The 25,354-nt window shown below is 35.8% G+C and overlaps 1 protein-coding gene across 10 annotated transcripts in view; it reads right to left on the minus strand.

Annotated features, from left to right (window-relative positions):
- Positions 1-25,354, minus strand: part of DNAH5 (dynein axonemal heavy chain 5) — a 137,699-nt gene that overhangs the window by 54,687 nt on the left and 57,658 nt on the right. For all 10 annotated transcript variants that reach the window (XM_068196837.1, XM_068196830.1, XM_068196833.1 and 7 more), the window contains 20 exons: positions 24,366-24,601; positions 22,931-23,149; positions 22,161-22,223; positions 21,002-21,240; positions 19,960-20,200; positions 19,303-19,502; positions 18,368-18,521; positions 17,542-17,705; positions 16,686-16,842; positions 14,034-14,246; positions 13,027-13,251; positions 11,599-11,771; positions 10,325-10,503; positions 8,558-8,745; positions 7,793-7,987; positions 7,237-7,371; positions 6,412-6,519; positions 5,567-5,720; positions 3,803-3,949; positions 1,222-1,463 (listed from right to left, as the gene is read on the minus strand). In XM_068196837.1, the coding sequence (XP_068052938.1) occupies positions 1,222-1,463; positions 3,803-3,949; positions 5,567-5,720; positions 6,412-6,519; positions 7,237-7,371; positions 7,793-7,987; positions 8,558-8,745; positions 10,325-10,503; positions 11,599-11,771; positions 13,027-13,251; positions 14,034-14,246; positions 16,686-16,842; positions 17,542-17,705; positions 18,368-18,521; positions 19,303-19,502; positions 19,960-20,200; positions 21,002-21,240; positions 22,161-22,223; positions 22,931-23,149; positions 24,366-24,601 (3,632 nt within the window). The remainder of the gene's footprint in view (positions 1-1,221; positions 1,464-3,802; positions 3,950-5,566; positions 5,721-6,411; positions 6,520-7,236; positions 7,372-7,792; positions 7,988-8,557; positions 8,746-10,324; positions 10,504-11,598; positions 11,772-13,026; positions 13,252-14,033; positions 14,247-16,685; positions 16,843-17,541; positions 17,706-18,367; positions 18,522-19,302; positions 19,503-19,959; positions 20,201-21,001; positions 21,241-22,160; positions 22,224-22,930; positions 23,150-24,365; positions 24,602-25,354) is intronic.

The following is a 25,354-nucleotide window of genomic DNA, read 5'->3' on the forward strand; positions in this document are numbered from 1 at the left end:
GAAAGTAATTAAGTAATTATCTGTATGATCACAGCAATGAGTATCTTAGCCATGCAGGAGAAACTTTTCATTTTTGATATTCAGGAGACAGACCACATTTATCAAAGCAAAATAATGTTAACCAAACATTCTCAACAACATAGCCTAGACAAGAAGAAATACAGAGAAAAAAAATTAATTTTTTTTAAGTATTAATTCTGAGTAGTGTACTTCATTGATAAATTTCTAAGGCAATATAGGGCTTAAGGGGAAAAAATGAGAAACCAACTTTTTTTCAACTGCTACTGTCTCTATTGCTTTCTTAAAAGGAAAGAAAACTGGAAGTAAAAGCTGAAAGCTTTGTTGAAATATATTACTATGGAACATTGGTAGATCCTTGGGAACTCTCATGTTTCATCTTTACCAAGATTTTTGCTACATGAAAAAAAAGCAGTGTGCTCACGTCTCAGAATTTGTCATTCACTATATTGTTACAAGCATTCTGTCAAGATTAGGATTTATTCTTACTGGGTTTTGGAAGATGAAAGATGACATATAAAAGAAAAAAAAGTACTTTATAAATCACTTTGATATATTTCAATATGTTATATGGTGGTTTTTGACTCTAAAACACACCTGAAACATGTTCTGTTTTTCTGAATTATTCATTCCATGCCAGAGAGACAGTAACCACTGCCTGGTTTTTCAGATACTTTGCTTCCAGGTATGTTAACAGACAAGCAAGTAACAACATCAATTGAAAAATTACATGTTTTGATCCTTCATTGACTTTATTTCTGGATCTAAATCCCAACTACAAAAAATTTTAAGAAATACCAAGAGAATTTCTATTTTCTTGTGGATTTAAAGTTCCCTGAATCAACTCTACTCTTTTGTCCTCCTTGGTCTGAAGCTGTACTATGGGCTACCAGGCAGTTAGTGTTTTAAAAACTGAATTTTCCTTCAATTGCATAAAACACTTTTAATTAGAAATTTGTCCCAAAGTAAAATTGGCATATTCTTAAAAGTGTAATATGTTAACTATGTTCCTTAAAAAAATTATCCACTCTTGTATCAACTACCAGAAACATTGCTATTTTAAGTACTGACCTAGAAGTTCATACACAGGAAAAGGAATTTCATAGCAAAAGGCACAAAAATAGGTCCTACAGTAATGAGTGAAGTGTTGAAGAAGTAACCAGTAAAACTTTCAATGCATATACAGACACTTAGCTGTTCTACCTCAAGGATAGGACTCCAGGTGAGAACTGATGAGCTCATGAACACCATCCCATTTCTTGAAACTGTTGCTGGAGAAGCGTTATCAATATTATGAGGCTCAAAGACTATTTTGCAATTTGGTGCCATAGGTATCCGATCACCGTTCGCTAGTGTAAGAGTCCTGTTGTCATCCAGGACAGAATTAAGATTCTCAATCCAAATAGCATCAACTGGACCATCAAGAACTATCCAGATATGGTCACCTATAATGCAACATAACAGACAAAAAGACCTATGGATGAAGTGTTAGTTTCTTTCAAGGACCAATTCCTTACTTCTGCAAATAAATTTTTAACTAATTCTGAATTCATGCACACAGCTACCATCTCAGCTTTTAATACAATTACCATTTCCATCACTCCATTTCAGTTGGGTACTTCATTTTGTCACCTATAAATAATAATTATCCAATCTTCAGAATATAAAGTGCCACCAGCATAAGTCACCAGGTTTTAATACTCTGAAAACGTTTTATGGATTCAGTCTTCAAGACTGTAATAAATTAGGTTTATTTCAAGTTACATGAAACAACATAAAGGAGAAAACAACTACAGATATATTTAAATACCATTCATTTTCAAAGAGTTTTATAAATGTAGAGAAATTAAATGAAAGGAAAACTTGAAAAAACACTCTTTCAAATAGCATGCACTCTGTCATAAGTAAAAGATGTCCATTAGGGAAAGATTCTTGTCATTTGTTCTGTCCCTAAACTTGATCCATCTTCCTTTTAAGTTTTGTTATTGCTTTCCATTTACTAATAGAAAGGTATTTTAAAGCCTGCCTCTGTTTCCTAGGAGGGTCTGGGTCTGTTTTGCTTGCCTCACTTAGGTACAGAGCAACAGACCCTGGCTGGAAAAAGACCCCACCTTGTCTCCTGGCTGCCCAACCCTTAGGGAGCAGACTGCCCAACTGTGCATTGCTAGACGTCTGTTTAGCCAGAGACTGTCTTTCTGCCTTCAGAGTTGGTGTTTATTATGAAGGCCTAGGTGGCTTGGAGCTTTGCTAGCATTGAAACAAGGTGATATGAAACAGATGATAAACTTTTTATATGAGGGTTTTTATAGCTACAGTTCAGGCATCTCAAGCATGAGATGGTCTGGAGTCTGACTCATAAAGAGATATTACAGAACTCTTACGGAGTAAATCTGAGGAAGTTATATGACTGTGCTAATATATATTTCATCTTGAAGGAAAAGATAAAAAAATCAATAGTCAATGCTATGTTACATTCTCAAGGGTGTTATATTTCTAGATTTGAAACAAGCCTACCAAAATTTAATTTAAAAGCATTTTCTATTTTAAAAGTATCTAGTTCTGAAGACTAAGAATTTTTGTATGAAAATAGTGCAACAAGTGTTAGGATTTTCTTTTATTTTTTTCTTCTAAGGCATAATGATAAGATTGCATACTAATTTTCAGACAAAAAAAGGAAGAAGCCATCTAGCATTAAACTATCAAGGCCACTCATTTAGTTTAAACAGCAGTCTAAGAATATATGTCAGCATAATTTTAGGCAGAAATTGGCAGCCTAAACAGAATTATCTAGTGCCATTTGAGATGGACTATGATATGCAGGGCTAGCTGGTATGACACAACTGATGAGATTTATTTCCTTTTAGTAAGGCAGCTGAAGAACACGTAGAAATCCTGACAGCATCAAAATTTTTATAGGACACCACTACTGGGGCAACTGACTTTTACCTTCCACTTTCCTTCCACATGAGGGCCTAATATACAAAAGAGAGAATTCAGTAAATGCAGTGAAGTAGTATTTCTTACACTACACTATCTGAACACAAAGCATTTAGAATAGAGACTTTAAAAGGGACAGAAGTTCTTCCAGCAATTTTTCAATGCTTCCATATAAGAAAAAAAAAATCTATTACTGTGCTTTATAAAGTTTTCCTGAAGCTTTTTCTTTTCTGTTTTATTTTGAATGGAAGCCTTTTTCATTATATCTGTATTGGGTTTGGCTGAGCTGGAGTTCCTTTCCCCATAGCAGCCCTAAACAGTGCTGTGCTCTGCGTTGGTGGCTGGAAAGGTGTTGATAACACACCAGAGTCCTGGGTACTGCTGAGCAGCAGTGGCACAGCATCAGCTCTGTCTCTCAATATTCCCCACATCAAGGGGTTGGGGGTGAGCAAGGTCCTGGGAGGGGATGACATCAGGTCAGTTGATCCAAAATATCCAAAGGGATATCCATGCCATATGACATCTGCTCAGATATAAAAGCTAAGGAAAGGAGGAGGGTGGAGCTTCTGTTGTTTACAATGTTTGCTTTCCGGAGCAATCTCTAAGTGTGCTGAAGCCCTGCTTCCGGGGAAGTGGCTGAACTTTGCTTGCTGATGGGAAGCTGAGAACAATCCTTTTTTTTCTCTTTGCTTGTGCAAATTTTTTGTTTTTACTTTAGTAAACTGATTTATCTCAATCTATGAGTTGTTTTCTATTTATTTTCTCTCCCCTGCCCAGCTGGGCAAAGGAGTTATAGTGCAACTTTGTGGGCACCTGAAGTCCAGACAAGGTCAACCCACCACCATACCTTTCTTTGCTCTTAAAGTTTTTCTCCAGAGCGCTGAAAATATTCCATCTGTCCAATCATTTGTTGCCACATCAAGGCGCCCAAACATTTGTGGAGCAGTTATAGCTTTAGGATTCATTCTCATTTCACGATGTGGCTGTCCACAATCTATGAAGGCAGACCATCAGTTAGTTTTTATATTTCTTTTCAGCAGTAAGAGAACTTAGACAAACTCAAACCCATCACACACAAATATGTGCTTTAATATGTATTTATGATTATAAGAACATGTGTATTTACTTGAAAAACTTCTCTTGCTATACAAAATTCATTAATTGAAGACATCAAAAAAGTAAAATGACGTTCTGAAAGTTTTGACTATTCAATTCATATTTCATAGCTTCATTTGGAACAGAAAAGCAGCAGGATGAAATTTATTCAAGGTTTAGTTTAATATTTTGAAGGCTTATCAAACAGTAGAGCTTTAAAACATTCAGTTTGGATGCACATTTTTAAAACCCAATGAATAAATAGCAGACAGATGATTGATTATTTTGCCCTTCTGTGCCCTTGCCTACATCTTAGAACAGGTAAAATATACAATATTGACATATTCTTGTGAATTCTCTTAGACAAATTTTATCTAGGCATACCATGACCATGTAACCTTTATTTTTTATCTTGTTAGCAAGATAAAAGCAGCTTAAAAACTATTATGTTGGACATCTTTAAAAAAAACAATATTAAAATGTAAGCAGGAGCCAGTAGTAAGATATTGAAAGAAAGAGCTGAAAAAATCACTTATTTTAAAATAACTTTGTTATCATCAGATTTTGCTAACATGTAACACAGAAGCCTGATGGATCAGTTTAACATTTCATGAGGTTGTGTGAGAAGATCAGCTTTGAAAAAAGTGGTGAGGTGACTTTATCATGGTAGTAGTTCACATCTCAGTGCTAGAAAAAAAAAAAAAGGGAGGAAAACTGTGCAATTCAACTTTGTTCTTTCTCGTTTTTTTCCTAAATGGAACAGTCATTTCCACTGCAATGTAGAGCTTACAGTGTTTCTTAAGCACAGCACATTACTGCATGTATGAGACTTGCTGAACTATTTTTTACAGAAATTATTTACTTCTGGAAAATCATATAAGCAACCAGTAAAATGGGATAACACAAGCTTACCTCAAAAGAGATGTTTTTCTCCCCAAGCTATGACCTTTTATTTTAATAAGATCAAGCAGATATTCTTCAACTAATATTTTTGTTTAGAAATACAGATGACAAGAAAACTACACACAGTCTTCAAGCCTCCAGCCAGGACACAAAATTAATACCCTTGAAGATTTTATCACTGTCTAAACCAGGAATTTATGGTTATAAAACCAGTTCTTTTATATTTCAAAGACCCTGTCTTATGCGTTGTGTTCAAAAAGACATAAATACTTCTGATTAGCAAAACGTTCCAGCATTTCCTCAGCAAAACCCCGGAGATGCTTTAATCACTTGTCTGTGCTGCCTGCCTAGACTGTATTCCTCTTTGTTAGTCCATCTAGAATAAGAACTTCTGATAAAAGTATGATAATATGGAAAAAAGGACATGAAACATACAGTTTTGAATGTCAGCCATTTTTAAGCTGCTGAAATAATCAGTATCTCACCATACAAACTCATTCTTCAGTAATATATTCTCAAAGTGAAGCAATTTTTTTCTGAGAAGAAACAATGGGGCTTAAAGCTTACAGTGTAACAGTTCAGTAACAGTTTACAATATAAAGTACTAATATACCTGTCATTGCTTTCATTAAGGTGTGGATGCAGGTAGTTTTTCCTGCACCACTAGGTCCTAGTGTCATCAATCCATGCCTTACTCTCTGGGTTTCAAAAAGCTGGATAACTTTCAGTTTCCAAGGAGGATGACAAACAAGGCCAGATTCCTCCACCTAAGAGGCAGTGACAGAAAAGCAAATTACTATTATTTTAGAGCACAAAACATATTTTGATGCCTTTAGATATAGATAGATAAATACACAGACAGATAGATAGATAGATATAGATATATCATCAACAGGTTACTATACTCTTTGTAAAGGCTCTATGTATATTAAAAAAAAACCTGTTGAAAAAAGGAGATATATTTGGCATTCAAATACACATTCAGAAAAATAAGGTAAACTAGCCTCTATGTACATTATCATGTATCTATTAGATATACCTATAATATATCTATAATATATATATACATTATATTCTTAAGTTGGCCCTACTGAAGTATTACAAACACCTAATGGGAAATTAAATAAAAGAGATGTAATTTTAAGTAAATCTTTTCTCAAATTAATATTCTAATTGTCAGGACTTTAGAGAAATATTAAATCGTGGGTCACATAAGGCAAGATCATATACATGCATTTTTCAGATTTGACTCAAGAAAACCACAGGACACTATAATCCCAATTCAGTGACCTCCTGAAGAATAAGCTTAGTAATACTATGCCAGTGGTAAAGATTTATGGAAAAGTTTAAATAGTAAAATATAATATTGCCAGCTAGATAGACTCCACAGCAAGAATTTTCTTAGACGTCACTTCATGACAGCTATACCAGAGCACCACAAATCATGAGAAACATCACCTGTTTGTCAATGGCTGCTTCAAGTTCAGGATAGCCTGCTTTATCAAGCTGGATGTCTGGAAACAGATCTTCAATTAAACTCAGAAATAAGGGTTCGTCTTCATCAATCTAGTGAAAATCAGGGAAAACAAAAATCCACACAGATTAAAACCTATTCCATTTATTTTATCAACTTTAGAAAGAACAATCCCTAAATCCTGAAGATGCAAAGAAATGCTTGAGAACATAAGGAACCACCTATAATAATCCTCTAGGCACTAAACATTAGCAGGACACAACAGAAAGAGACCATACAATGCTTCTATTTGTCAAAATAAACCATTAACATGCAGACTGAATTTCTTATAGTAGATTTTAGCAACAGCATTTAGAAAATTGTCTATTTTATTTGGTGTAAAAAAAAAATTATGTATCATAGAAACAGAAGAGGGTTGTTAGCTATTTAGACAGGTGAAATGCTACTCATTACTACAAATAACAGATTCTTTAAAGAGTGACTAAATACTTAAGCACGAAGTTTCTAAACAAGTTTCTGCATAGACATTTATTTTGTTACTGTCTTCTAAATGTAGCAGGATATGTAAAAAATAATTCTGAACAGTTCAAGGTTAAACCCAGGTAGAAACTCAAGCAACAGAAAACTCACTCCCTCCTCAGTCCCACACAGGGTACTGTGAGAAATTCATCTCCATCCCAGCCAAAATGTTCCACTCAGAGAATGAAACATTTCCAACCTAGCTTCAGTGTAAAGGTCACATACAACTTCTAATGATCACATAGCTCCAAAGAGCAGTTTAAATTATTTGTCAGGTCCTCAGAACTTACTAGTTTAGACAGGTTCATATCTCTCAGAACACGCATGACGATGGTAGATTCAGTATCTCTGGGATTTGCTCTTTTTGCTGCTCCCAGTGTACGCAGCACAGACAATATATTCCGCAAGCCAAAATCATAGTGCACCTAGAAGATATGCGAAGTTTGGGAAGATTTTCCCAAAGTTAATAGGAATGAAACAGTTCTTACTTATATTTAAGACACGGATGGATACGTAGGAGAAGTGGTACATGTGTTTCAACTGCCTGCAAACATCCATCAGCTATTTTTTGGCTTTATGACTGTTATTTGTCTCAGCCATCACCATTCATTAAAACTAAATCTTAATAATAAGCAGTGTTCTGCATGAAAGCCCGATCCTTGCACCGACGACCTGCAGTAGGAGTTAATCTTCCAGGACAGCAGAGGGCTGCATTACTAAAGTGCAAGTGACTCTTAGCTTACTTAGTGAGCGTGAACCTTTCCTTATTCTTCACATGAATATTTTGTGACTTCACAGATAGTTTTTCCCTAAAATAATCAGGTTGCACCATATGAATATAATCACCTGCTTTGACAGCTGTTCTTCACACAGCTTGTACAGTGTAAAGAATTTCCTTGCCAACACAGCATTAGCAATGAAACCACAACTAGCCAATTTAACACGAATTATGATCTGACGATCAGGAACCATCATAGCCACTGAACGGAAATTGATCTTCAAGTTTTCAGGAAGTTCTTGCCGCCCAGCATATCCTGGATTCTGGAGAGGAAAAACATATGTTGAAGTTGAGTGCACCTCATACAAACAGAAGAATCAGCAAAGGAATATGCCATCTTGATAGGTAAAAATAATTTGTTGGTTTTAAGTCATGTGTCAAAATTAATTCCCATGCAGACTTACCGCTATATCTCTACAGAATTTTTGCCTCTTTTATAACAATGAGATATTAAAAATGTTCCACCTAAGCATTTCAAATCTGAGTTTGTCTTTTAAGTCCTATTTTTACTAGCTACTCCTACCTATATCTCTATAGCAATTTTTCTGTAGTTGTAGCAAAAAGCATACTTTGGGAGCCAGAATTTGGCATGTAGAAGAAATCTGAAATTGAGATGACTTGTATTTGTGGTGCTGCCTGCATTTGTCAGTTGTATGTGCTTGACATTATCGAAACAAGACCCTGTAAACTGCGTTTGCAGCAATGCTCAATGTTCTCAAATTATCAGTGAGTTACTTCTAAGAACTGAATGACATAAGAGTTAGCAAGTACCCAGTTAGACTCAATTATTGTACAGTCATCACTGGTATATTAGAAACTTACTGAATACTTACCATAGTAAGAAAGATGCCAAATTCTGGGTTCATTTCTACATTGTCTCCATCAGTAAAAATAAACCTTTTTTTACGTTTCTTCTTACATGTCAACACAATTGCTATTTGCTGTGCAGCTACTGATAGCACTGGTAAATCAATACGATTGAATTCATCAAAGCAACCCCAGGAGCCAGACTGAGCAAGACCTTCAAAGAGAAAAGCAACTAAGCATACAATCATTTTTTGGTGCAATTCACAAGTCAAAAATTAGGTTAATCTATCTTGGGGTGGGGGGGGTGGAGGGAGGAAGGGAGGGGGGGAAGTGTTTATTTTTGAGGGTTGGGAAAGGAACAAAAAGAAGAATTTTAATTTCTTTTCAAGTAAGAAAATACAAATTCACAAAGTCCTTAAGATTTTCTAGGATACGTTGTTCTTTGATTTCTTCTTCTTATATATTGAATGTTTTCCTGTTCCTCTTTACCTCCCAAGAAAAATTCCTGCAGTAATTCTATGAAAATGTGACAGGCTGTCAACAGCTTATTGCATATATTAAAATGAACAATGCAGTTGCATAAAGAAGCTGGAGGTCAGTCTATGCCGGAACTGTATTTTTCCTTTTTTCGGGCAAAACAAAACCATAGATACAGTCACTTGCAACAATACAATAGTCAAGAACCTCCATTTGGTCTCTAATTTGACATCTGCCATGACTGACAGGCATAAACTTCAGATTTCTAAAAAATGTCATCTGCAACTAATTTCAGTGAGCTCTGCCAATTATTTTTAACATATCTAGAACTACCCATGCATTTCCTTCTACTGAAAGAAACTTCAATATTTGAATGAGACAAAATACTGAAATTAAAATTCAGCGGGTCCCACCAGTTCAGTTCCCAATAAATTTCATAGCATTTTCTCTTCATAGCAGCAGTTCTCCTTGTGACTTTAAGTCATTTTAAGTGACTTTATCTATCCTTTCATAAACTGTGTCATGTTTTCATAGCATTTCTATTTACTGAAGACAATGTTGCAAGTGTATTTTATACACATAAATGGTATTAATTACTTGCATTTATTAAAAAGCTGAAACCATCTGCCAGTTATGTCTCAACCTTGTTTTATGGAGGTGTCCTCTTATTTGAAACTTTCACATAGTTCATAAAATCATATCTCAGGACATAAAGGACTGACTTATAAAGGACTCATGAAGATCGACAAATAGAACTCCTGACTCCACAAAGGTGTATCTAAAAGTTAAACCAAATATATAAGATAGTTGTCTAAGCACCATTTGGACACTAACAGGCTTGAGACCCCAGTGACTTCCTTGGAGAGTTTGTTCCAGTGCTTGACCACACTCTCCGTGAATACCTAGCTTGAATTTCACCCCATGCAGCTTCAAGCCGTTCCCCCATATCCTATTATCAGACACCAGAGAGATCAGCACCTCCATCTCCACTCCCCCTTCAAGCAGAGGTTATAAACAGCAATGAGGGTACCCCTCAGTCTCTCAAAGCAAAACATAGTATACTCAGCTGTTCCTCGTAAGTCATGTCCTCTAGTTCTTTCATCATCTTTTTTGCTGTCATTTGGATACATTCCAGTATTTTTATATGATGTTGTATTGTTGACTCCAGAACTGCAGAGTACTTAAGATGAGGCCACTCCAAAGCTGAGTACAGTGGAACAACCGCTTTCTCTACCCAGTTAGTTATATTGTGCTTTGTGCACCCCAGAAAACAATTGACTGTTTGGCCAACAGCTTACCTTTGGTCCACATCTTACCTTTGAAGATCCTTCCAAGTCCTCGGAAATCCATCTGGTCTGAACAGTTGAAGACCACTACGTATTTTCCAAGGCACCGTCCCATATCTTTCACGGTTTCAGTTTTTCCGGTTCCTGCAGGTCCCACAGGTGCTCCACCCATGTTCATGCCCAAAGCTTGAGCCAAAGTGATGTAACATCTAAAAGGCAGCAATCAATCAGGCTGCAGCAGACAGATTTCTGTATAGTGCTAGAGGAACTTACACAAGGTCTGATTTAAGGAGAAAAAGGAAGTGCTGAAATTATATTCCACTAATTACAATTTAGATCAGTAAGGACAAAACCCCTTCACTCAGTCTCTGATGCAGGGAATATTAAGATTCATTTCATCATATATAAAGTGAGAGAACAGGTAATCCTCAATTATCAGCAATCTGAAAGATCACAAGAAGGGAAGAAAGCAGATACAGAGATGCTGCCTAAGTTTTAATAGCTTGGATACTGAGTTATTTTATCTGGAGTAGCTTTGAAACACATTATTCTGTGGAGTACAATAATGAAAGACATCTAAACTTTCCTTTCTTGTCCATCTTTGAAATTTGATCACACAATGCATCCCATTTTCATAAATGAAACATCTATGCATTATGCAGGAAAACACCAGCTAATAATTATATATCAAGACTAGCTCTAGAATTTTTTGTATGAAGAAGTAAAAAAAAAAAAAAATACAATCAACCAAACAATGCCTTTATTTTGCCAATGACAGGTTATAAAGCATTCTTTGTGCTATTTGAGTTAGACAGGTAACTCTCTCTGTTAGTAGGATTGCAATTATTTCAACATCCTTTTAGATCAATGATCTCCAAACTACTACAGCTGAATACAAATTGATTTTCCTGTTTGTTCTTTCTTTTACTTTTCCTGTCTGTTTTTTCTTAGCTCTTTTCATTAGCTTGTCTGTAAACACCTACTTTTTTCCTGTATCTCTACATGTTTTATCTCTTGGATATATCAGATCCTCAGGTATGTTGGCTTCATGTACATAAGAATGCAGGTCACTTACATCATGAATGTAGGGACCAGTGCAAGTATGTGGGAGAAAAAGATTCACATTATAGGGCACAGAAACAAAAATATTGAAGCATTCCACATGAAAGTACTGACTTTGACAAGACTGTGAAGGATAAACTCTGTAGAGATCAATGTTGCATCCAATAAGAATGACAAAATTGCTCTTGTAAAAGCCAAGGTTTGGCAGCAAAAAATAAAGGAATAAAATTAGTCTTTTTCACCTGTCTGTAAGAGGTGTTATGACAAGCCTGTCAGTGCAGCCCAAGAATTCATTCTGGTACGTGAAGCTCACATCAGTGATCTTAATCACCATTTTATCAGAGTCTTCATTAAAATAAAATCTACATTGTTTCAGCCACTCAAAGTCCGTAGGGCTCTTGATATGCATGCAGCACTAAGAAGAGAGGGAAGACAAGGCTGTGGCATTCATGGTTAACATTTACTTTCACATTTATATTATGCCATCTAAGTAGCAGATTCAAAGGTAGCACTGCAAACACAGCAAAATATAGTGGATAATGGAGAATCTTTCTGGATTTTTACCACAAAAATTGCTAATGTATTATTGTTCAATTGCATATTTAGGCAGAGGAGCTTCAGGCTTTAGACGACTGTGTCAAAATTCTAAATACAAATTTACAGTTCATAAGCCTCAAACAAGAGTCATTTCAGTTTAACCTTAAAACTGCCATTCCTTTTAGTCCTCTCTACTACTTTACTTTTGCATGGGTCAGAAGTACATAATGTAATATTTGATTTTATAAACTGCTATGAGAATTGTATGAAACCTCATGCATATTGGGAAAAAAGATATTTCCTGGCAGTGTCATGGTGCTGATACTATCTAAGGAATTCAACAGAACTGAGAGTAAGTCACAGTTGCTCTATTGAATATTAAAACAGGATTTGAAAAAAAACTTGTTTGTATTTAAAAATTACATTTCATATAAAATTATTATACTAGAAACAAATGATTCCACAATTAAAAGATAAATGCCTGCCTATTAATAATGGGCCAAAACTCAATAATTCTTTACTTGGACAGCTTAATTTCACAATCAGGTCCAGGACTTCCTATAGGTAAAAGGGTATGCTAGCTTTAAGTTTGATCAAGCTAAATGCTTTCATTTTTCTTATTTTAGCATTCTGTGTCAGTATGAGAAGGTGTAAAGCGAATAAAGAAATCCCTAAGTAATAATTAGGTATGCTATTTAAAGTAGAGCATGGAGAATACCAGCTTCAACCTTTTTCCTGTACTATAACTCTATATTCATTTTATTTACTTGTAGAAATCCATTATGCAGTCCAGAAAAAGGAAAATTACTTGCAACAAAATGTATAAGGAAAAAAGTCCCAAACTGATCATGCTACAGAGGCACTATTAACTTTATTGGACCAACATGAAACATGACAAAATTCTGCTACTGCTTGGGGAGAGGAAAAGCCACTGAATTACTTAAAAGGAAATTAAGACTTGGTTGAAGCAGCATCAGCATTTTTATTCCAGGACACATAATCACTATAGTAATTAAATTAAATGTTTATCTTATGAGGCAGGAGTTCATAGGTATCATAATATTTTCTTATCGTTTCACATTGTATTATGTGGAAAACCCCTCATAATTCATTGTTAATTTTTTAATACTTACAAGACCATCAAAAATGTCCCTCTGATGCACATGAATAGTGATTAATGTCTCGTATTTAACTCGCTCAAATGGACTAAGGTCTTTTGTTGTCATATCTATCAACATATTCAGAAGATCCAGGAAAAACTGGTTTGTCTTACGCATAACTTTTTTATCCTGCTTGGCAAGAGTCAAAGCTTCTTCTGAGTCTCTTGTCCAAATCATTTGGATCCCCAATAACCCGACCTTAGGAAGCACAAAAGTATATGCTTCATAATCTTTTCTCTTTCACCTAAATGTACATTCACAGACACAGAAAAACTAAAGAAATTTTTCTCCTACTATATGTATAAAATTACTTTCTATGTATTCATACAGAGGTCACATTTTGTGCATCCCAACTGCATTCATAAACGCATAGTTAAGCCTGTACTTCAGTCTCGTAGATACTGCCTACAGTATATATAACTTATACAACTGCTCAATATAATTTACAGTATATATAAAAATACTATATGCAACAAAGGTACTTCATACAATTAATAACTAGCCAGTGAATAATTAGTGCTTCATTTTGAAATATTTTTATAGTCATTCAGAAAGCCTTTATTCCATCTCCAACAACATTCCTGATCACAAGTGAAGCTTCTACTAAAAACTATTTTTCGTTCAACACTACCGTCAGTTTCAAATCTTTCTCAATACATAGCAACCTGAATATATGAACAAACATACAATTTTACTACTTTTCCTCCAGCAGTCAAGTATTAAGCTTATAAAGAAATAGTGTTAATTTCATTACGTTAATTTATTGCATTCAGCATGCTTTTTAAACAGGAACTTTAAGGTAAGTTATCTTCCTTTGGCTTCAGCTATGTGAAACTGAAACTTAAAAGACTGAGATGGTTCAAATAAAATTAGATGCTAGTTCTGTATTTAACACTGGCTACAACTTTGAATGCAAAGACAAGAAAAAAAGCTGATACATATCTGGGAATAATTCTTCATTCATTTAACAATGATATTACCTGGGCTGGATAAGTAGAAAGAAATTCAGTAATCTCGAAACTTGTTTCCTGGATGTCCATAGCTGCTTGGCGAATAACTTGATGCAGTGATAGCTGGGATTCCTTCAACAGAGAGCTGAGCCAAACTTCCACATTACCTTCAGCCATTACAGGTCTAGTCAGCTCTACAGTCTCACCCTCTCGTGAACTGATTGACAATATACGATCATATATCTAATAAAAGAAAAAAAAAAGGTCTTGTGTTTATAGATACATTGTTTATCTTTACAATAACTCGTATTTTCCTGCAATCACTCCATTACATTGATTTAAGTAACTAATAACTCATATCAACTTGTTCCATGAAATGTAAAGACTATTAAATCATTATTTTGCTATGCAGAAAGGCTTTAAACAAAACACTGCCATGAACAAGGACACAAAACCTAATATACTGACAATTCCTGAATCTCACCAAAGTTTCTATGGCAATCCTGTCCCATGTGCTCTAGAATCACTCTGCTTGAGCAGGGAGGCTGGACCAGACTACCCACTGTGGTCCCTTCAAACCTGGCCCATTTTGTGATTCTGTAACATCCACTTTCCAGTCACAATAAAGGAAGCCTTCCCCCATTATTGGTGGGTGTCATGGTTTGACATGGAAGTGAATTTTTTTCAGGAAGGTGGGTCAAACCAATCAGTGGTCAGGTTTGGATATTGGCACCTGGAGTGACCACTGAAGGTATGGATACGCCCCTGAGAACACAGGGAGTTAAAGGCAAGAACTCCCAGGGAAGCTCTCTCTTTGGTTCTGGTCAGGGTGCTGTGCAGATCTCCCCTGCCCAGCCACGGGCTGGGTGGGGGAGGGGAAGCCATGTGGCCTGGTCGAGGTGAGCAGAGGGGGTTGAAGGACTGGAACCAAGCCAGCTCCTCTGGACGGAAGGGTGGAGAGAAACAGAGATGCCTTTGTTGCCCCCCACAGAGGGAAGAAACAGAGAGTCCGGAGGGCACCTGTAACTTTGCCAGAGAAGGAAAAGTGGGGGAGAGGTGCCCAGTCTTGGCCTTGGGAATTGGCTTCTGAGCAGAGATTTCAGCCATCTGGGGAGTCTGAACTTTTAACCCTTTCCTGGGAAATGAAGGCTTTGTAAAATATTACTCCGTCTTGATTTGAAGTAGAAGAGAGACAGTCTGGGATCTGAGATGTTGGAAGAGGAAATTTTTGAGTGGGAGGAGATGATGGAGTGGCTTGTGGCTGGACTTTTCTTGTTAGCCATAGACTGAACCAAATTCTCCTGCAACAGAGACTGCATTTAGGGGGATGCGGTGTTGGGCCAAGAGACCTGTTTCAGTGACTACCAACAGAGGAATGGAGAGAACAGAGGAAAGCTGGAGAGGGTGTGGAGAGGCCCTCTGTCTTCAGAGAAGAAGAAGAGAAGAAGAAGAAGAGAAGAAGAAGATCTCTGTTCTTGGACCCTCGGCCCCAGGGGGAAATGGGAGGGGACTGTTGTCCCAAGATGAGATGCTGAACTGTTGTCTCTTTTGGTCCTTGGCAAAGCATCCTTAAAGGAGCCCTATGGGCAGTCTGTCCATGCACAGTGGTGAGACCACTGTGACATGGAGAGTGTCACACTGGCAGATTTTCTCTGGGCAGTTGCCATGTGTGACATGGAAACACAAGGCTGGCAGTTGTGTTTCCTGGGGGAGTCTGTGGTACAAGAGAGACTACTCTCTCCTTTGAGGGACTGATTATTGATTATCTGAAGGGTGGCAACTTGATCAGGAATCCTGGGTGGTGTCTCACTTTGGGTTGGTTTGGAAATTGGGTGGGAGGAGGAGGAGTGTTTTGGAGGGTCTTCATCCTGGATTTAGTGTCTTCATCCAGGATTTAGTGTCTGTGTTCTTTATAGTAGTAGTAGTTTAATAAAGTTTTTTTTTCCCTTTGTTATCAAGCTTGGGCCTGCTCTGCTCTGTTCCTGATCACATCTCACAGCAATTATTTAGGAAGGTGTATTTTCATGGGGCGCTGGCATTGCACCAGTGTCAAACCATGACAGTGGGTTAACAGCCTAATAAAATTTACAGCCTTAGAATCAAAAATAATGAAAACAGAAAACTTAAGAAACATGGACAATCAAAGGAATTTCAAAAGCATGGGGAGGTAATTAGTTTCTAAGAAAATGCATACATAAGGAGAAAATGTTGCTATCTTTTCTTTTAAAAGGTACAAGAAAAGTGTTCTTCAAACACTGTGTGTGAAGGTATAGTAAGGGCATGTCAGAAACAGGAGAGACAGTATATACGCTTTTTCTTACAATCAAAGCATGATTGGAAAAATACAAACACAGGCAATGTAAAGACACAAATAAGCTCATAAAGACTAAAAAGCTTATTTGAGAAGAAGCCACAGAAAAAAGTTCAGTACATGGGTGGATTTTTCTGAAATTTAAGCACTGGTGTAAATTTTTGTTTTGCTATTCTACGTGAAGTTTTACTACATCATAAATGAGGATATGAAACAAATCTTAAAGGAAGAAAGCCTACTCGGCATCAAATAGTAACTGAATAAAGTAAAACAGCTGAATGCCTTATGCAACCAAGTAACTCTCTAATTTAGCAAGTATCAGACATTGTTAATGTGAAGGAATGTAACATTGAGGTGTGGGCAGTACATACCCTTTCATGAAACCTGACGGTTTTAATGTTGTCAAACACATTCAGCAGATGTGCCTGTATATTGTGAGAGTTGGATGCCTGGCCAAGAATTTCTAAGAGAGCAGGATCTGACACGAAGAAGAATCGTGGAAATAGCAAGCGCTTTTTCTCCAGGTACCTGTATTTTTAAAAAATTGGTAGAGAAGCCAGGAGGGAGTAGATGGTAAGTGATATGGGTTAATTTATACATCCTCTCCTCTTTAAAAGTGGTATTTCTCACAATTAATTATACAATTTTTAACTGTAGCAATGACAATTTTTATCCATAATACAGTCATGTTAATAATATATCCATATAGCCATATATCCATAATACAGTCATATTAAGCATCTGCTTTAAAGCTACTCTCTTAGTATCAGAAATAATTTCATGGAAAACTTTTATTATTTGCTATAATCTAAACACCAGCAAAAAGAAAATAAGCTAAACTGAAATAAAATATTTTTACATTAACTCTTTTACTTGCATTTACATCTCTCAAGCTGAATGTCTCCCAGATCTGTGAAAGGTGTGAATGGGGTACACAAATCTAGATGGCCTTCTGGATTGAAACTAGACTGAAACCAGCTTTGGTTTCAACAAAGACAGACAGTGAATGACACGTTAGTCACAAATCAAATACTTATCCATGAGTTGGTCTCTTTGGAGATGGTGTATTAACCTGCTAACTTGTTTGCTCAGTTCAACTGCATTCATAGTAGAATAAGAACATGAGCTTTTCAAAGTTCATGGGACAGTATTTGAGCAATTGCTTTTTCCCCCAGGTACACAATGCACAACCATCTGGCCAAGAACGTGGTCTTGTAGCAATCTTACCCTGTGAGCGATTTCTGACAGATTTCAAGCTGTTCCAGTAAATGTGGCAATAACTGTCCCATTATTTCATCTCCAACACAGCACTGAACAACATTGGGTGTTTCATGAGCTCGAGTCATGATCCTCACCCAGGATTTATCAATGTTAGAGAAACGCTTTGCTTCCTGTTGAAACATGACAGTGAATGTAGAATGAAAGAAATGGAGGAAGGAAAAGAGAAGAGGGAAAAGGCACCTGCTTGCAGAACCAGAACCCAGCAATCTCAACAGTAATCTTCTCACTAGTAATCATGTCTTCTAGAAATAATTCAGCTAATACACAATTCTTTCTGCTTACACAATAGAGCTTATTTTATACTTGGCTGTCAAGCCTGCTGTGTACTTTCTCTTACATTTCTAGAGAAAAAGACAGAAAACTCATTATATTTTAATTGAAGCTTCAAATCTGAAGAATTTTTTTTTCTAAGAATAAAGTTCATTTTTAATTTGAAAACCCATGCAGAAAGTTTAAGATAAGGATTCCGAGATACTACTATGCTAGTAGTAAGTACTACTACACAGGGCTACTACTAGGCACAATTTTTAAATACATTTTAGCTAACAGCTTTACAATCTAGAAATCAGAAGATCAAACAGATCACATGATGCTATTATTCTTTCTCACACTATGTTTTCCATTGGCACTGCTTACCTAATTTCCTAGCAAGACTAGTTTTGTTAAATATTAAAGAAATTAAATTTATGTTCCTGCATCAATTATGACATCACAGTTAAGTTTTATTCTTAAAATGTTGATAAGCAGACTGAAAAAAGGCATGTCTAGAAACCTTTGGAAGCTGTCTTGCTATATCACCACCAATAAAAACAGCTTCTAAATAAATCCACAAGTTCTGCACAGTCAGCCAGTTCTCAATTATATCTGTTGTGTTGGAAAGATAGTGCACCCATTTCTGAATCTGTGTCTTGAATGGTGTATTGTATCTACAATGAAAAAAAAAAAAAAAAGAGGCATTTCTTTATTTCAAGAAGAAAACAAGAATCTTGAAAAGCAGCATATAAATCACAGGATGAGGACTAGTTTTTATGCTTAAAATTTTTCAAGTGAAAGTATAAAAACTTAATTCAGCTTGCTGGCAGCTCTAAATCAAATCAGTTCCAACTTGCTGCTGCTTACACAAGGTGCATAGCACAGCTCTGATCCAACAGAAGTGGAATGGGAGCAAGACTTCAATTTCACTCTAAAGTAAAGGGACTACTCAACATCTTGAAAGCTGTAAACTCACAGAGTTCCCAAACTCTCCTAAACTCCTGCTTTTGAGCATCTGCCTGATGATCAAGTTCTGTCTTACTTATTTATCTGTGTCTTTTGGATGTAAAACCAGATAAACTGAAGCTCACTTTAAATGGGATTTTCATCGCCTTTGCCATGAGGCAATGACCTATCGCAGGGGCAGAGTAGCAGTGCCTGTCATGCCCATAGTATGCCTGCCATAGTCAAGCAGTGTCCCCACTTTCTTGCATCAATGAAAACTTTTCAGCTGTTTATTCAAAAAATCCAAGCTGCAGCTACATGTTTTCAAAATAACTTATTAAGGGGGTAAACAAGATACAAGAACTAGCCCCATGAACAGTTCAAGGACAAGCAAGCTCTTAGGTTTTATCTAGATGTTTCTTTACCTTCTTATCTGTGATAGATTTGTTCACTAAAACAAAGCTTTTTGCTAATATTTTTATCTCTCTCCCCATTCCCTCTCTCTCTTACCTGTTACTCATGAGAGAACCAAGAATCATCAAGCTGTCCTCCAGCGTAGCAATCGTTTCTGATGTGCTGTCACCTCTTAAAAGAAGCTCCCCACGAGTTTTAAAGTTTGCAAAGATAAAGATCTTGTTATCCCATTCAGCTATCACTTGTTTTAACTTCTGCTCAATGTCTCTCTCCTTCACAGCACTTATGCAGATAGCCTTTTAAATAAACAGGATGTCAAAACAAGACATTAATCCTTCAAGTCCCTGGTATATGAACCTAGCTCTTATTTCGTTTAACACTAGGTAACATCAGGCTCATAAGCAAGTATTTAGTGGAAAGGTCTACAGATATACAAACACCATACCTAATAATCTGTATACCATATCACAATTTAATCAACTCTGGGGGGAATAAAATAATGACATAGTGAATACTTTTTATAAGTTTAATGTCACAAAGCAAGGTACCCTCACAAATGGCATGAATTAAAAAAAAAAAAAAGAAGTTGACACCACAATATATTTGTGTCATAATTTTACAAAAACCTGAAGTGATAGTCCATTTCTCTGTTCTTTTTACAGAAATGTTCTGATTCCTTCTTGCTACTGATACTCCTATACTATACAAGCAGATTGTTGGTTTCATGTTTCCATATTTCTTCCTTCATAGTACCTCTATTTCCTCCTTATATCTTAGTAATGGAGCTTCCATTATATTCCTCAGTTTGAATGTTTCACTCTCCACATCGAATCTGTGTTCTGTGAGATCCATAATCTGCTTCCAGTGCCGAGGCATCATTGCTTTACTTGACATGTGCTCAAGCAATGGGCAACATTCACTGAAGTCCTCTATGGTCTTCTGTAGGTCAAGAAAAGGCTGCCATTCCTTTACAGCACGAGGAAGTTTACGACACCTACATGGAGATAAAGCAAGCTTTTTCAAAGAGTTTCAAATATTCTTTCTTTAAAGCCACATTATATGGTTTTAACAGCAGAACACATACCTTCCAAATTCAGGCTACCTTCAATTTGGAGTTTCTCTATGTGCTTCTCCATGTGAGAAAATCTGTTTCCAGTCTATTTCAATAACTGATAGCTAGTAGGCACCCACAGCCTCCCCTTAAGGAGTGTAGCTATATAATTTTAATAATTCAAGCAATCTTCAAAATCAGTTGAAATGTTCTGCATCTTGATTTCATCTTTTAGTGAGACTGATGATATGCACTGCTCTGAGCTCTAGAAAAATCCTGTTCCCCAGGGTTTAATTCTTTAGTTTTTTTGATTCCTGGTTTGATGAAAAGTTCAGCTTCTATGTATACAATATAACCCATTTTGTAGAAAAACTATTCAGCAATTCACTAATTTGCCTTTGACATCTAGCAAAAAAAAAAATCTGTCTCTCATGAACAAAAATACTGCAATAAAAAGGTGAAACTTTCCTTCATGGACAAAATAAATAACAATTTTAACATATATTCCAAAGGAATTAAAAAGGTAGCCAAGAATCTGCCTAAGGAATAATAATGCTCAGCATTTAGAATCTAATTTTTTCTTGATTTTATGACATTGATAATGGATATACTTTTCAATTTAAATTCATATTTTTCATGCCTCACTAAATAAATACATGCTCATACATGATTATTGGTGCTTACCAATTATAATCATAAAGAAGAAGTACTTTAGGCAACTTTAACACAGCAGCAGTTTCTCACCTGTTCTGAAATTCCATAAGTTCACTGTTAATTTTTTCAATGTCTAATTCTGACCAAAGAATATCATAGTAGCCACTGATTGTGTCAATGACACTGTTATATACATTATAGAGTTTCTGCAACAGATTCAGCTGCTTCTTTATTTCAAGCAGGTGAGGACATCGAGTAACCGGCAAACCAAAAAGATCTTCTCCACCTGTACAAGTAATACATTTCCGAAAGAGATTATCACATCGATTCTAAGAAAGAAAAAGAAAAACATTAAACAAAATAGCTAAATAATACTAAATAAATTAAAAGTTAATAAAAATTACTAAATATTCAAGATTCAAAATGATCATTAGAGCTGAATTAGACTAAAATCTAGGAAATAATAGAAAGATATAGAGGGATAGTAACAGCTTACACTGTCAACAGTTTTGTCAACAATTTTCTTGAGAAAAGTAACTTTTAGCTAGCTTGGAGGCACATCTTTAGAAGCTGACAGGAAAACCATTTACTTCATGTGGCACAGTGACAGAACAATAAATGCTAAGACTGCACTTGAAAGAGGTGATGCATGACACACAAAGAAATAAAAAGGTGGATACAGCAAATTCTACCTCTCCAAGTACGCTGTGCAAATCTTATTGACTGTTGAAGGAAGAATTACTACCATTAAAGCAGCAAAGAAAAACAATTTATTTGTCAATTGCAATATAACTCAGGGAACATAGTAGGAAGTCAAATGAATAGCAGTATGGGAAAAGCAGTATGAGAAAAGCATTAAAAGTTGTTATTGCAGGAATAGATATTAATAATGATAGAAAGACAGACTTCAACAAAAAAAATTAACACAGTAATGAACACAAGAATAGTCTATAGCCAAATACACTTAACTTGTGGGAAGGCTCTCATCAGAATATTTTATCTAGCAATAATTACTCATTATCTATGCAGCCTTTCTGTTAACTCCTAAAAAATTTGGATTTTAACAGTATTCCTTGCAAATGCATAGAAAAATTCCAACATAGCTTTCACTAAGACGAAACAGGCTTTGCCAAATCAGTAAACCTATTTATCATGAAAGATCATTCAACTACTGAGATTCCTTCTCAGAGCCTTTATGTGCTAGCTCACTTGTAGTAAGTATTAAGTTATGCCTTAGAATTAACAGCACCTGGAATATAGTAAGCCTGTCATTGGCTTCCTGAGGTGTTAAACCAACCACCATTGGCCCATTCTAAAAGGAAAAAAAAAAAACATCAATTTAGAGGGTGAGAATAACCACAACTTATTTCTAATCAGCATTTTCTAAATGCTAACCTCAAACACTTTTGCAGCCTCCAGATCCCCTCCCCAGATCAGATATCAACTGAACCAACGGATGACAGTTAATCTACTAGAACAAACTCTTTTTTAAAATGGATTTCAAAAATTCAAATAAGGCAACTAATTGTATTTTTAATGCAGAAACTTTTCATTACAATGCAAAAGCTAGGAAGTTATAGCTCATTTTTTGAGTAAAAGTCAGCATTACTTAAAAGATGATACAAGATTAGCTCACCTTCATTCATTCTAATGAAAAAGAATGTGAGAGCTTAAGTCACTTGTACATATATCAGAAAGAAAGAAGAGTTTTCTGATGCTAACATAATTTATCATTAAATCCTAGTCTTCACATTTGTTCCTGATAACGAGATGCTTTTCAAAACCCTTAAATATCTCAATTCTTAATTTTTAGGAGCTGATTACCAGCATTACTTACATCAGTCATATACAAAATATTAAACAAACTTGCCCTGAACTGAAACTCAAACACCATCTTAACAAGAATAAACCTATTCAACAGTCGAGGCTGATCCAATTAATTAGTCAAATCCAAAAAACTTTCCATGTTCCCGTCTCTTCTTAAGAATTTCTCTAATACAATAAAATAGAAACACTTGCCTGATCATAATCTGAGTAAAACTGTGCACAGTCTTCAGTAAAAGTCTTCACAGCACTAATAAGCTCTCCCCTGAAGTTTGGCTGCAAAGCAACAAGCTCATCCTGCACTTCATTTGCACGGATTAGCAGTTTTTCCCAAGTGTAGTGCAATGTGTCCACCTTCTCTGTCTCTTCCTTGGCAACAAGTAGATCATATTTGCTCAGCATAGCATAGGATTCCTGCCAGAAATTTGGATCAAGATACATAAAATGGTAACTTCAGTTAACTTTATAAACATATATGGAAAACATATTTAAAATGCTAACATTTAAAATTTTTTAGAATGGAAGATGATTTGTTAGAAAAAGAAATTCTGTTCTTCTTGCATAGCCGTTATCAAAATTGGGCAAACCAATACCAAACTGGAAGAAACATCTGCATTTTTTTTTCTCAGAGCATTGATTTCAGCTTGCATCACCAATATATGAACAGTATACATACTGAAAACCCTTAGTGAATTTTCACTAAAACACAACTGACATTCACTTTCTATAAAGTAGGGTAGCAATAAACCTGTGGCAGTTTCATTTGAAAACTTTTGTATGAAGTGGAATTATTTCCATTCATACTTTCCAGTTTGATCAAATTGTAGCCAAATTGCAAAACTAGAAACATAACTGTCTACTGCAACACTATGTGGAAAATATGCCAATCTCCCTTTCAAAACTGAAGCATCACTTCTTGTGCCTCGGGACTCGAGGCTCCTGCTTGCAGAATTGGAAGCTTATAATAAAATTATGGGCAATCAGGAATCATGAACATGTCTTAGGAAAAAGAATTCTACTGAAAAAACAAATGTGCATTTTGCCATATTATAGCATCCTTCAATAAATACTCTGGTCAGGAATGCAGAGAAACAGTTACCATCTGTTTTTAAGCCAGCCATTTGTCAGATGTTCAGTAAATGCATTCTATCACATTAACTTTGTTTTTAGGAATTCAGCTGCTTTTGTTTATTTTAACTTATACAGCTGATAAAAGCAATCAATCTCAAACTTGAAAAAGTAATCAATCTGCTTAATATTAGCTTTTTACTCCTCTTAAGGCTTAGCTAAAGAAAAAGAAATTAGGAATCTCATTCCTTTTCACACACAGACTTCTTCCACAAAGATGAAAAGATTTCTTGCATTAAATACCTGTATTCTCATCTTCCTCTTACCTACATCACTCCATTTCTACACTGTTCACTAAATATCCACATTTCACCTCAGCAAGTTTACATTTGCCTAAATCAGAATTTCACACAAAAAGGTTTACAGGACCACAACAGGCCTGTCACTCAACATTCAAAACATATTAAATCATAAATTTTCAAAGTTCACTGTTAACCTTTAACCTAGAAAATAACTGCTCTCTTGAAACAGTACCCATACATGCAACATTCCCACTAGCTACCTCAATGGGGCCAATTTGGGCATCAATCGAGATCTGTAGTTCTTTGATCTCTTTTAAAGCTGACATGGCTATTCTGATATCATCCAGGTCCATGATGCTGCGATTTAACTTCTTGCCAGTTTCCTCAATAAAAGTCAAAATTGCTTCCATCTGTGTTCTGTACTTCTTATTGCAATGACACCCCAGCAAAGTCATCCAGGCTTTGGTTTCTGATCTCAGTGCTAGCTTCAGATCAGCTAAAAATATTGAAAAATTAATAGAGATTAGATATTGTAGATATTTGTCAAGATGCACTTTCAATCTTTTTAATTACATTTGTTCTCTTCAGTGCCAGTTCTGGTTTTTCGATCTAACCCTTCACATACAGAGATGATAAAATCACATGGACAGCTTGAAGTGATTTATAAAATTGCTTGCAATTCACAATTGCTTTCCTCCTATTCTTCTCAGAATTTATTATCTTTTCTACTGGAAAGATTATCTAAAAACATTGAACAATTAATAGATATTAGATATCATAGATTTTTTTAGGATGTACCTACTGGAAAGATGAAGCTGGTCTCCATACTTGTCATCTTGCTTATTTACCATTATACAAACTTTTGTCCTATACATCACCAATGAATTGATTAATATTCTCATCTAAGTCTAAAATATTTTCAAAAATTAATCTTAAAAAAAATAACATGAGGAGGAAATTAGGAGTCTAATTATGAAAGCTGAAGAAATCAAGTTTGATTGGTGGAATTGTTAGATAGAAAGGTGTTCAGCTGTCTCACTGCATGCAGTTGGGCAAGGAGAAAAGTAACAAACTTACCATCTTACTCCCAAGAAATATGTACCCCTGGGAATCAGTGACAGAAGGATGGGCAAACATATACCATCCACCCCATAAGTGAGCAGACGTACTCAGGTGAGGTAATAAACTCCAGCTGAGCCTCACAGATATTCTTGTGTTTTGTTTGCAGCATTTACAGCCAAAACAGCAA

The sequence above is a fragment of the Anomalospiza imberbis genome, chromosome 1 (assembly GCF_031753505.1).
Source record: "Anomalospiza imberbis isolate Cuckoo-Finch-1a 21T00152 chromosome 1, ASM3175350v1, whole genome shotgun sequence".
Classification (NCBI taxonomy): Eukaryota; Metazoa; Chordata; class Aves; order Passeriformes; family Viduidae; genus Anomalospiza; species Anomalospiza imberbis.